Genomic DNA, 14000 nt, shown 5'->3' on the forward strand with positions numbered 1-14000 from the left:
AGTTGAGTGCCCAAGGGATATCTGAAGAAAAGATTTTAATGATCTATCTCCATGTATTTGCTTTTGTATAGTGCTTGCTAGCATGTGTAGCTCATGTAGCAAAAATCTGTTTGTGCGTGTATTTGCTGGTGTGAAAGGTGCAGCGTCACACAGACGAGGACAGAGGGCTAATCCCAAACATGCCTTTTCAATCACTCCAACAGGCAGGCTTCTTGACAGCAGCCCCATCAACTCATACAGGCGCTACATGCATGTAGTGTGCCTGCCTGACCACTACAAAGTGTCAAACCATTTCTAAAGGAAAGCAGATTGAAAAGTGCTCATAAGAGGTGTAATCAGGCCGGGGCAGTACTGGAGTAGGCACAGCGTGGAAGTAACTGTAGCCACTTTTGGGGTTCCTTCCCTGCTGAGGCCACCCATGCCACAAATGTATTTGCTCCCTTATGTTACTTAACGCACTTAAAAGCAACCATAAAATGCCACATGTTTGGAATATACTTTAATTTACGATTGTTGTTTTTTTGCAAATGTAATGGCTTGCAGGTTTTGCTCAGTGAAATAGCTTCAGCTGACAAGACTGTGGCAAAACAGAAAGAGATTTCCATAAAGATAGAAAAATAGAAGCAGTTCCAAAACATATTGGTGTAGGCAGTACGAGTGTGTTATGGTTAGAGGGGGACACAGATTATTCAACATTAGTCCCACAAGTTATACATGGAAATATATACAGTCATAATGTTTTACTCAATTAATAAGTCGAGCAACAGAACAAATGAGTCAGTACCTATTAGGCTCCCCAAGTACCACCATTATGGATGACATTAAAATACAGTAGCATCAGCCTACATCATCCAGCTTACTGTTGTGCATCATTTTAATGTTAGCGCTGCTTAAGTAGCACTTGCGTGACTAAATAGGAGGCTAAAAAAAATATTAAAGTAAAGACAAACTCTAATTCAAATTATATTTCAGTTTAACTATTTTAATTTGAAATATTATATGTTATTAAATTAAGTTATTTTATTTTGGTTTGTTCCTCCATGAATCACTAGAGAATAGTGTGTAGAACGAGTGTGTAGACGCAAGAATACCAAACATGACCTGTTTTTTGTTTTCAAAATGAAAAGATTTGCTGATTTGTTCTGTCTTACATTACAGTAAACTTAATCTCTTTGGGTTTTTGGATTATTGGCTGAAAGTAAAAAATAATTTAAAATCAATATTTTTACCTTCAGCTTTGGAGAAATTTGGGAAAATATTTTCTGACATATTATAGAATTGAATTAAGGGATTAATCATGAAAACAATGGCAGATTAATGAGTCAGGGAAATATGTACATTTAAACAGATGCCTGTGTTCTTTTCCTTCTCATTTTTTCTTCAACAAGCCATCTATCCAAATTATTGAGGCTCTGATGGTGTTGGGAGGAATTCCACCAATTTCCAAGTAATGGCTGTTGGCCTGGTTTTATCTGAGAGGGACCACAAGCTTAGCGCTGCCAAGTTTTATCTGCTGCTACAGCTCTTCTTATTTGGTCATAAACTACAATGAAACACAGTACAAATATAGTACAGCTTCAATTTATTTAAGTTTCTGAGTTGCCCTCTTTTTAAGGCTAACAATAGGTCAAAGAGATGATGGAGTGCTTGAATGTTTAGTAGGTGTTTGAAATACAAGACAATCTGTGGTGCCTTTATTGACGTCCATGCCTGCTTGTATTATCTGCAGATGAAAAACCTATTTGGACTGTATGAATAATAATATTCTACATGTTTAACCCTATCATGTAACATTCATTTCATTTAATGGTCTCAGCTGCATCTCTGTATTGATTTCACAGGCACAGCAGGTCTCTCGAGATTCTCTATGGATTTTCCAGCTGCCCTCCCAAATGATCCATTGTGATTTTACCCGAAAGGCCCTGCCAGGGGACAGCACGGAAAACAGTCATCATTTCACCATCTCCTTATATACCTGGCTCCCGTTTTGTAAGCCACGTTACCTCATGGCTGTATTGTGAATCCAGACATTGTTTTATTGACCTCAGAGGACGTGTATCGGTCTTTCTTTGGCAAGACTAGAATCGTGGGCATGTGTTTTTGAGATAGTGTTTCCTGCTGGAAATCTTTAACAGGTTTGAAATTAGAATAAAATAACAATGAATTGTTAGTTGGAACAAGAGGGGGACAAGATGTTATTGCATTAACAGGAGCTCTTACAAGTGTGAGTGTGGCAGATGCCGCTGATTGCTCCACACACTAGATCCACTTTCAGACAAGTGATTATGTAAATTCAGGTAAGCTTTCTCTGCCCAAATGGTGCATTTATCATCGGCTTTGCTGAATATGAAATGGTTACAATGAAGTGTCAATTGATGGGGCTCCATAAACACAATCATGAGGGTATAATCTTTGCTGAGTCTTCTTGGCTATTGATTTTGGAGCTGTAAGACGAGGTAGACTCATTGTGGCTGAGAGTGGTATGAGGGTAGACAAAAAATAAAAAGTCCTGCCTTTCATCAATCCAAAGTATGTCTCTGTTTTTAATGAAATAAATCCTCACAGTAAAACCACAGTAAGGGTGCTTACCATGGCTATAGCTCTGCTGATCCCTGTTGGTCACTTTAGGGAAGTCATAGTCCATTGAATAATTTGTACGTGATTTGTCATCTTTTATTAAGTCTATCAAGCAGGTGTCACCATCTAACCACTGGGGTTGGGTAGGTTTCCAGTTTTGCCAGTGCAGTCCTGTGTACGAGCTTAAAGCAGATTGATTTTATGCAACCTCACCGAATCGGCATCCATCAGGTGTAGGTGGAGAGAGCTTGCGGTATGCCACGAAATAACCAATTAGCTCAGGGCCACAGTGTGTTGCCTCCCTAGTTGAGAGTTGTGCACCCACTGAGGATATACTAGAAGTCTCATGAGTAACGGCTTGGTGCAGGTTAGCTGTCTAACATTACGTTTCATGCTAAAACATTTTAGTACGAAGGCTTGATTTGATCCACTCCCATTAGCCCTGTTAAAGTTACTGCATTACCCCAATAATACAAACTCAACAGTTCCTGTATCCGTTTCAAATAAAAAGCCCTCATTTCTTAACGAGGCTTTTGTGAGAACATTTGCACAAATGTGTTGTAGAAAACTTATTCCACAGACTCACAAGGTTCCTGTATGCACTTGAAATGTAGCTACTGCTGTCTTTTCTCAAGTTGCATTTTATTATTAATAATAAAAACTAAATGTGCAACAACTTAACAGCAATAAATAAAAATAAAAACCCTTGTTGTAATGAACTATACTTTTCCTTAACTCTCTCTGAAATTAGATGCCATTATAGGGCTGGTCATTATATCAATATTATATCATTATGGTGATATGAAACTATGAGATTTTGGATATTGTTATTTTATATAAGTGTTGTCTTTTCCTGGCTTTAAAGGCTGCATTATGATAAAGTGATTTACCAGACTGTTCTACTTGTTGTCATACTTGCCTTTACACACTTAGTCATTATATTCACATTACTGATTGTGTAAATATTTTGTGAAAGTACCAATACTGAGATATATTTATTATGCATCACAATACAGCCTAAAAATACTTTGATATTATTTAAGCTCTATACCAGAACAATGGGCAAACAACTTCATTATTCATGTTAGTCCATAAAATATCGTAATGTCTTCATAATTAGAGTTTTAAGAATTATGCCATTAAAATTTGATTAGTCGTGAATTAGTCTAATATTTGAATTAACAATTTCTTTAATTGAATGTAGCACTTTATATATTTTTAAGAGGAAAACAGAATCTGGCCTGATCAGCTAATATGCTCCTTCGTCGGGGTGTAACGTTAAGTGTTGCGTAGACGCAGTGTACGACACACATGGATAAAATCCCATTAAGAACACACCACTCTCTATGGTGAAGAAGATAATTGTAGTGTCTTAAGCAGTTCCCAAAAGGTCTCTCCCCCAAAGTTGAAATTAAAATTGCACCCTTGCTGTTGACAATTAGCCATTGTGGCCTAGCAGTCCATGGTAATTGGACTACAGGCGATTAAGCACTAAGAAGTGTGTTTACCCTGCTGCTGTGGTGACCCTTGCCTCCGAGATTCCTCGCTTCTTAAATCTCCATTTCTTTAATAGACTTAATACAGTTTCATCAGAATGAACCATGGTCAAAATCTCATCCCACCCATTCACTTATTTCACTGGGGTACATCAAGTTTTAAGGGTCTCCCATTGTATCATTTACAAGGTTCTGCATCGACTTTCTAAATTTAATCTATGAAAACACAGGATGAGCTCCAGCTCTCTAAAACCAGACAAGTCACAGCCAAAGGCCAAATCAGTTAATTGCCTTGTGTTAATTCCCAATTCTCTAAGCTAATGCAATTACTTGTGAATAGAAACCAACTATCACACTTTAGGACACAAAAAGTCACTCTCTCCCGTTCCATCCCTCCCTCCGCTTTTTAAATGTCATACCCTGTTTAATCTATTGAATCTATTCATAAAGCGTCCTAAATGGAAAATAAAGCATGTACCTTTCAGCTTCAGTCATCGTGCCTGAGATAGATGTGACATCTTTGTTTCTCCCTAAAATTAAAATTTTATTCTAGTTGTTAAAGAGTGCACGTTCAGGTCATGAAATATGAAAGAAAGGTGGGGACTTTCTACAGTCTTTGATGATGACAAAGTACTGTAAAGCATATAAAAGTCAACATAAGGCTTATGGTAAACTCGTATTTACATAAGCATTAGAAGATAATCCGAAAAGGGAAGCATGATCTATCTCTGTTGCGGCTGCTGGACCTGCCTGTGTCAACAACACTCGACAACAGTCATCGGTCACAGAACAGCAGAGCCTGCCTGTCCAGTACACTAATCAGATAAAACACGTCTGCTTACTAGCAGCACCTCAGCTGGGGAGTTCTCTCTGTCCGAGTGAGACGGATAGACGTGTTAGGGTCTGACAGCGGGAGACCGGGCTTTTTGTCTGATGTGTTGAGCTGAGATACAGCTAGCCAGCCAGAGCCAGAGGGGAAAAGAGGAAAGACAACAAATGTGTTAGTGGCTCTTTGTAGTGAGGGAAGATGATGCACACCGAGCTGAGCACATAACTACCGGCAAAACCAGAAAACGGTCAGTGCTGGTGCAGACTGAGAAGCTAGTTTCCACCGAAGAGGGAGGGGGAGGGGGTCCTGCTGTTGATATGGGCCATGGTGGACAGACGGTGTGGGCCAGAGAGAAAGAATGGAAGAGGGGGAGACAGAGATGGACAAAAAAACAAAAGGCAGATGTCACGTGGGTCCAGAGTCGCTGATAGATGTGATGTGCAGCGCGGCGCACAGGCAGTGGTTCAGGTAGAAAAAGGCTTCCCTTTGTGATGCAGATGACGACGCAATCAGCCCCGCTTTGTCTCGGCCGATGGGCTCTGCTCCCGGGGACATTGAGAGCCAGACACTAATCCGGTGGGTTTGTGTTCTACGGGCGCGCTCATAAAGGCAGTGTCACAGTACCTGGGGTGTGTGTGGACGGGGGTCTCTGAAACGAGGTCTGACCTCTCTCAGGGTACACTCTCCCTCCTCCTCCTCCTTCTGTCTATCTTTCTCCCGGCGTCCTGGCTCGTCTCGCTCTTTGCTCGGTTGAATATTATAAGCGCCATATTGTTAATGTGCATGACTCAACATTCACATGAGGGATGTGACAGGAACACGGGTCACGTTGATCAGTTCACCTCCGCTTTCAGGCTAACTCAGTTATCGTTTTCAGACTTATGGACAACAGTTTTACTGCCTCAATAAAAAGAGGAAATGCTCGGTGACAAAGACATCAAACAAACTGATTCCACATAATGGGTGAAACTCCTGTCAAATTAACGAGACTGCACAAAGAATTCAGACTGCAAATTAGGCCTAGTGTTGCGGGGCCATTTTGATTGTGAGTGCTTACACGTTTCCTGTTATGAATAATGTCTGGAAATACATTTCGTTGTCCCTTAATGATTTCTACTCCCAACGGGTTAGGATGAATCAGGCTCTTCCTAATAAATATGACTTACCAAGAGGCTGCACATTGCCAATTAACGTTGTGCTAATTAAGATAGCAGGATATCAGAACATCCTTGATCTAGATTCCTGTGTGAAGTATCAGCGAGAGGTTACATGGAGGTAACGCAAGATTCCTTCATAGTATCTACAGTATTTATCCCAACTACTCTTTACCAATCGGCAAGAAAACACCTTAATGTGAACCTTTTTTTCCACCAAGTTGAAGCAGCCCCAATGGTCAGAAACTATTAATAGCAGAGTTAAACTGCCAGAAGTACTTTATAACATCTGTCTGCAAACCTGATTGAGTTACGAAGAGATGCTTTCTGTAATAATGTGGAAAAGAAAAGAAACAACCCAGTCTGCAATGTTTGATCTTATCTTTGTCCAGTCTTAACCTGTTAGGATTAGGAGTGCTTAATTATGCAGTATAACTCTGTTATAATAGCTTTAGTCATACTCTTTCACTTTTTGACCACGCTGTTTTCCCAGCTGCATACTGAAACAATTATAACCCTCCAATCCAACGGCACACCTATCCTTAAAGCACTGCAAGACAAACAAATCTCAAGGCCTTTAATTCGCCTGATCCTCGCAAAATAATACATCTCTCCAGAATACATCTTTTCACCATTCATAGCACACAGTACCTCCAGTGTTATATAAAAACTCTGTGAAGTAGAAACTGATATACTATTTTCTGAACAGAGATTGGGTTGTGCATGAAACAGCCTCTCACATTAGTTGTTAAATATTTGCTGAGCACTGATTACATTAAACATAAAATCTACATTTGCTTTGATCCTAAAGAAAAAAACAAATAAATGTTCAGTGTGTGGATTAGTATTAAGATAAACATAAACTTTAGACAGTCAAGGAAAGTATCTGAAAGTCAACTTCCGTATTTTTTCTGTAGCTGGCAATTAACTGAAAAAGTAAATGCCACCTTTTAGAAACTTTAAGAAAGCTAGATAAGACACTATCATTTAACCCACGCATGTTTTTGTTTGATATTACCAAACCTGATATTAAGTGAAAGTGAGTGTGTTTAAGATTTGATGAGATTATAGATGAAGATATCCTGTCAGACTTCCTTCCAAGTGAAACATGTAGGCACTTGTGGAAGATTTCCCCATTGTTTTGAACCCAAAACAATATCTGTACTGGTTCAGATTATAGCTCTCAATTCTCTAAATTCTTTCACAATTTAACTGATATGAACAATATTAGCAACATTGCTAATGTACGTGGAAATTTCCCATGGAGATTATGTTACATAATTGTTTTTTGTTTTGTTTTTTTTGATCAACTAATATTTTTTTCTAAAAGTTTTGAAAGTCTTATTATCTAAACTACACAAGGACACTGTCGCATGAGTATTTTGAAGTATTTTTGTCTCTCATTTCAGTGTGATTAATGTTCTTTCATGTATTTCCAGTTGTATTAAAAATATTTCATTAATATGTTATAACACAAAGAAATGAAAATGCTTCAAAGCAAAAAAAAAAAATAGCATTCAGACAGTGTGTGCTTTTAAGTCTAAAGCACATTATTTTTACTTTAAAATGAACTCACTGTTTTCGGCCATGCACTGGAGGAGTTATGTTGCATATTGAAAGACTTGAAACACCTGTTGACTCTGAAAATATTTTCATTTTCTGATAGCATCAAGTAGCAGACAGCCATATCAGACCAGCTTGTCTGCAAGCTAAACGGGCCTGATTAGAAACCAAAGAGACAGAAGATTAAACACCTGTTCACCAAAAGCAGGCAAAAGTCACTCTTAACGCAGTGGCTGTACAGTATATGAAGCATAGTGATACAGGGCATTTGAAAACAAAAAGAATAGCACAAGCACACTATATAAGCCCTATATTATGTGTTAAGCCACCAGTCTATGGAGGTTTTGCAGTGTGATACAGCTGCGTTTGGCTTGGCTTCTGAAGTCGTCATTCAGTAGGTTATACTGTGTTTTTCAAATGTATAATAGTACTTCCCAGTGTGGTAGTTAAATTCAGAACTGTGGTAAACTGATCCTTAAATGCTTCCACTGTTAACTCTGTAGTGCACTCACGGAAGTGAACATAAGCAAACTTGACTCAACAGTTTAAGGCAGGAGAGAATGAAGAGTTGGCTCGCGACAGTGAACCGCGGCAGTCAGAGTCAAACAGCTGAGAGCATGGAAACAGCGTCAAATACTCCATCATGTCTTGGAGTGAATCTTTAGTAAAAGTGGATAAACAAGCTGGAGCCAGGAGCAACATACGCAACTATTTATGCTGGGAAAGACACTAAATTCTCGTGTGTGAAGGTTTCAACAAGTCAAACTTAATGAAATCCACCCTCTGTATATGTATATTCCAACTTCTAGTAATTTGACCGAGGCCTAGGTCTGAGTACAGTGAGCATAACATAGCAAGGCAGCTCACTACCAGTAACCTTATGCAATGCAAAATATTCTTGAGCAAAGCGGTGACACTTCTGCCTTAATCTCACCCTAAAGGTAGCCATAGATGTCTCTGAAATGTGACACCCCCCTTCAAGTGAAACAACTGGTACCAGCACTAATTGAAATTTTGCATGCAAAGTGACAATGCCTGGGCCCTCGGCAGCATGGATTAAGGCTTGAATAGAGACAGATTCTTTGTGAAAGCCTACTGTGGCGGTTGGCGTGCAGGCCAGCTCCCTGCATCTGCTCATTGGGTGGACTGAGAAAACACCGGATTGTATACGGTCGCTCATTTTACCTTTATCTAATCCCATTTCGGAGCCCGCCTCCGTCTGTCTTTTGTTACTCTTCCACAAAACATAATGCTTCCATGTTACACTCACACGTCTATTCCTTACAAAACAATTCCGGTCAAAAACAGAGGCTGGATTTACATATGAAAGCATCTTTACCAAACTTGGCAGGATTTTCAAAACATTAACAATCATACTGTGCCTTGAACTGTCTGACTGACTTACATTGTGTAGGAAAATGGTACTGAAAGGGTTACGCATAATAACACAAATATGTAATCAACCAAATTAAATCAAAACAAAAAAACGGGAAAATTCAAAACATCGACGTGCCCGGTGTTTGCCAACTTTCAACTGAGTGGGCTCCAGCGCTCCAGTGCTGAGGGAATGCAGGGTACATTGAAATGCAATCAAATCTGCAAGACATTTTTTAAAGACTGCATGCTGTGATCTCATTCTAGCCTACTTCACCATCCTCTGCTGTGGTTTCTGTCACATTATGTTTCCCTCAAAGAAAATGTGAAGAAAATGTTCTATCAAAGTGATCTATCATTCTGCTGACCCCAACAGCAACTTGCATAGAAGCCTGGAGGAGGTTGTAATTGCATCATAGCAAAACCAATCCTCCCAGAAAACGTTTGCTGTGTTTGCACAGTACAAACTGTAATACCACAACAGAAGGCGGGGGGAGAAATCGGAAAAGCCAAATGATCCGTCTAGTAAATTTCATCTCCTCCGCACAATACAGGCTACTACAATTTTATGGCCGGGGATGAATCTGAAAATTTCCACTCAAGAGAATTAGATGAGCGCCATTGTTAGTGTGGCTGTCAACTGAGTACTGATGACAATGAATGGGTAAACTAATGAAGGGATAAATCCACAGTGTGTTTTCATAGACATGTTTGACATAGCTAAGCTAATTTCCTTGGCAGTACTACCTCCATTAATTTTCGAAAAGAGCCTGTCTGTTCCTGTTAACTAAACCAATAAGACGTGGCATCAGTGGCAGCCTACATTAACGCTAATCAACAATTTAGAGTTGTTTCACATTCCACAGGGTAAATTAAATTCCTTTGAAAAATGGACGAATGCCGTTGATGAATGAACGCCATTTATAGTTGTCCAAAATGGCCATATAACTGAAGAGAAAGAACATAGTGTAGGAGTCTGAATAGAGATAAGATGCTGAGGAAAATTCAAAGTAGCGTTTCAAGGCCAATTTACAGTAATTCAGTTATTACATGATGTGCAGTGTCGACACTATTCGCAAAATGGATATTTGGGACACAGCAAGGATTTTCCTCAGTTTGGCCCCAGTTTAATCCTCTAATCCTCTCTAGTGTGGCCCCAGCTTGATTCATTGATCAGTTGTATAACAAGTCGGCCTTTGATATGTTTCAAAAAAGGTAAACTTCAAGCAACTAGTGACTTATGATTTCATTTACTCTCGATTTATATGGTAAATGCATTTTTATCAAAACCTATCCTACAGTTTATATAATGCTTCTACGATGAATGAATAATACAACGGGATGGTACAATTTTCGCAACCAACGTTCGTCAGTAAAAATATATATATATATGGATGTCACTTGCTATTTAACAAAAAACACAATGGAGGACATGTAGCGTCCCAGCACTAAACGTGTCAAAACGATCCACTAGAGGGTTCTTTTCCATTGCATGCTGGGATATTTTTTTTTTTTTTTTCAGATTAGAGCTGCAGTGACCTCTTTTTCAACCCTTTATTTCTCATACGTAAGCCATTCCTCGCAACTTCATTGGACAGTCGACTAGGGTGATTCACAGGGTAAAATGGAGGGGGGCTGTATCGGGTTTGGCGACGGCACTAGCTGGTTTCCAAATCAAAAAGTAGAACGCCACAGGCCCAAAACATACTGCAAAATCCATGCAGTATACCTAGAGCAACACTAATCATCAACGTCACCGTCTTGATCGAGCAAGAAGTGCCTCAATACACTTAAATAACTATTTGAGGAACCCGGCCGATTGGTATTTGAGGAACTGTATGTTCTCATCTTGCACATACGCTTCACTGTAGATTTTACATGAGGACAAACAGTAATCACAGCCGTGATTGCTTTTTAGAGAGAAAGAGCAAACAAGGGAAAGTGGAGCACTGTGTAGTGTGAATCTGTTGTTATTTTTGGCAATTTTCACATCCTGTGATTCTCTTGCTCTTGGACAGAGCAGTGAGGATAAAATCAAAAATAAATAACCACTATGATGGCACTCAAGCATGATACCGGTAATTAAAAAACAACAAATCATATTGAATATTATGTACATACTGTATTTATCCAGGATGGCAATATACAGTTACCAATTATGAGATTCGTAGTCTGTACTTTTTTACTGAATTTATTTTACTTAAATCAGTGTATACTAATATTCAATATATTATTCAAATTACGTAGATGCCGAACATGGCAGTATTATTAATATGGTAATAATAATGTTTAGGATCGGTTTTATAATTCCTGCGAAATGATCTAAGATACGAAAATAAATCGAAATATATTTTTAACAAATTCAAATAAAAAGTACAATTCATGAATTGTATGAAACATATGTCGTATATTGCTCCCCGTAATTGTAACATGTGGTTTTAAGTGCTCAGACTGGATTGTACGTGTAATCTCGTAAAATAATACGGTTGTCCTGGAACAATGTCTCGAACCTTAAATGAAATTTCAAAAGCTACGGCACAAGCTGCCAATGTGAAATGTAATGTAAGCCTTCAGGATTGTGTTTGTAGGACTTGGATATCTGACTACCTTAAAACCATAAACAGGACCAGTCAGCAGAAGTCTGAACAAATTCGCATGACGTTTGTCAAAGTCTGTGCCAGTCCTCCATGGGTCCTGACAGGTCCTTCAACCTTCTCTATACACACTACAGGGATGTTATTACACATGTACAAATGATCTCACAGTAAACAAGCGGCTCTAAAAAAATGTTCCCTGTTTTTTCCTTTTGTTGTTGCTTTATCCTGTGGTTACATTCGGTTGGGTTTTTACATACTTTCTCTGCTCCACCTGTAATTATGAGGTTTAGTTGAACTGACCGGAGGAAGAAGATATGTTTGTTTTCTGACAACATCCTAAAGATAGCCTGAATAAATGTACGACTGGGGTAACACTTTTCCATTCTTCAGTGTGGTGAATGTGACAGGGAAAGCTGATCTCATCTGCAAATTATAATTTAAAGACTGAAACCTCCTAGATTGAAAAGATGTATGAAAAATAGCTTTTAAAAGCTCTTTTTTTTTTTCTTGATTAATTAAAGGCCAAATGTCACAATAATATAGTCTCTAAAAGTACAAAAGGTCATGCATATTTGAATAGTGTGTCAGTAAGTATGGTCACACCACTATGCTGGTACTTTAAAGCACCCCAGTGTTATTACTGTAAACACATAGAGTATTATAGGGATTATTTTCACCATTCAACCTGTTTCATTGTGTTGAGCCACGCTGCTCGCTGCCTATTACTGCTTATCCACGCTTTGCGTACAAATGACTGCATAGTGGGGGGACCACACAGGACCTCTTGTGAGTAAAACTAGAAGATTTCCAGCGTGTATATTTGCGCATTAAGTCTCGGACGTGCTCGGTGGAGGTTTCAAGGAGACGTCCTGGTGTTTGTCTTTCACGTTTGTATCCCCGACTGACACGAAAAAACCCGGTGACACACCTCCACGGACACGCAGGATGCTACGTGTACCTGCCTGAGATTTAACGTGCTCTGACCTGACGTCGCTAGCTGTGCTACACACGTCAAAAGTCTTTTATCATCATCCCCGCAGTTAACGCATTTTTGCACGCCAAACAGCATCCTTGTACCTGCGGGAGATGCGGGAGATGCGGGGGAGCATGTTGTTGGTTCCCCCACACCATCATCCCTTTGCCCGCTGTTTTTCAAAAGCTCTATAAAAACGCCACGATAATACACATTAATATGTATTAAAGGGGGCTGAGAGGTGATTAATTGAGCGTTAGCATATTAAAAATTAGCAAACGCTCGTTCACGCGCTTTGTCTCAAAACTCAAAGTCGGCGAGAGGATGCGGCTTTAATCGTTAATATAAACACATTAGCTTACCTTCGACAGCTATCACGGCCGGTATGGTCCATAATATCCATAGAATATCCATTATTGGTCACTTGTATTGTCCAGACATTCAAATAAAACACGTCCCGAAAGCCATTGACAGCGCCAGGGCAGAGAGGGGACAGGCGGTCCTTCACCTCCGATAGAGAGATCCCAGATAGCAGCGAGAGCAACTCAAATCTGAACCAAGTTTGGGCGAAACCAAAAAAACGACAGACGGAGGGGAGCACGGAGCGGCGCGGTGACACCGCCGCGCATTTTAACGAGACGTGAATCCGGTTAGATTTCTACAAAACGCAAATAATAGCTTAATTCGTGTGATTAAGGATGGCGGGGTTGTAATATTTGAATTATCGACGCGGCCGCGAGTTAAGGGGATCCGTCATCACCCTTCAAAGCCACTTCCGATGCACCCCCGCTGTCAATCACCGAGTGGAGGACAGTCCGCACTGCCTTACCTAGCGATAATTAAGTGTTTTGGGACCATGTGGGGCATTTATAAAAGATGGAGCAACTTATTCTCACTGTCACACCGCTCCAGATGGAAATACTGGTTATTGTTTTTACCCGACAAAGCACAGACGTGTCTGCCGACCTCACCATGAGGCTGCTACGGGCTATTAAGGGACTTTTCGGCGCTGTAACAGGTGACGAGCACCGGAGAACAATTAAAGTAAGTTCAACATTTTCTCTTCGCCTCCGATTATTACAGTTCAATGTGTTTCCACTTTATTGCTTTTCCACTAAGACGTTGTTATGGTGTTATTTTTTGGCCTGGGTTAACGATTCATAACTGTAAAAAAAAAAAAAAAATGACTGTGCAAATATTTATATTTTTATTACAATAATATACCTCAATAAAATACTGTTAATGTTAGTTTATTTATTTTTTTAAACAATTGCATGTTTGGAGTTTTAAATTATTGATTAATCAATGGTAATAATTTATTTAATATATCTACTCCATTCTTATCCTATAGCATACGAATTAAAGCTTAAATGATTTATTTGTTTAGCTCAGTCACTCACTGTAGCAACATTATATATGTGCAAGTCCATATTCAGT

At 39.4% G+C, this 14000-nt stretch overlaps 1 protein-coding gene across 1 annotated transcript in view; it reads right to left on the reverse strand.

The window, feature by feature from the left end:
- The window catches only part of ephb2b (eph receptor B2b), a 130212-nt gene extending 117235 nt beyond the window's left edge, over positions 1 to 12977 (reverse strand). The window contains exon 1 of the mRNA XM_073468127.1: positions 12926 to 12977. Coding sequence (XP_073324228.1) covers positions 12926 to 12977 — 52 coding nt within the window. The remainder of the gene's footprint in view (positions 1 to 12925) is intronic.
- Between the last annotated feature and the right edge of the window lie 1023 nt (positions 12978 to 14000).

The sequence above is a fragment of the Pagrus major genome, chromosome 6, assembly GCF_040436345.1.
Source record: "Pagrus major chromosome 6, Pma_NU_1.0".
NCBI lineage: Eukaryota > Metazoa > Chordata > Actinopteri > Spariformes > Sparidae > Pagrus > Pagrus major.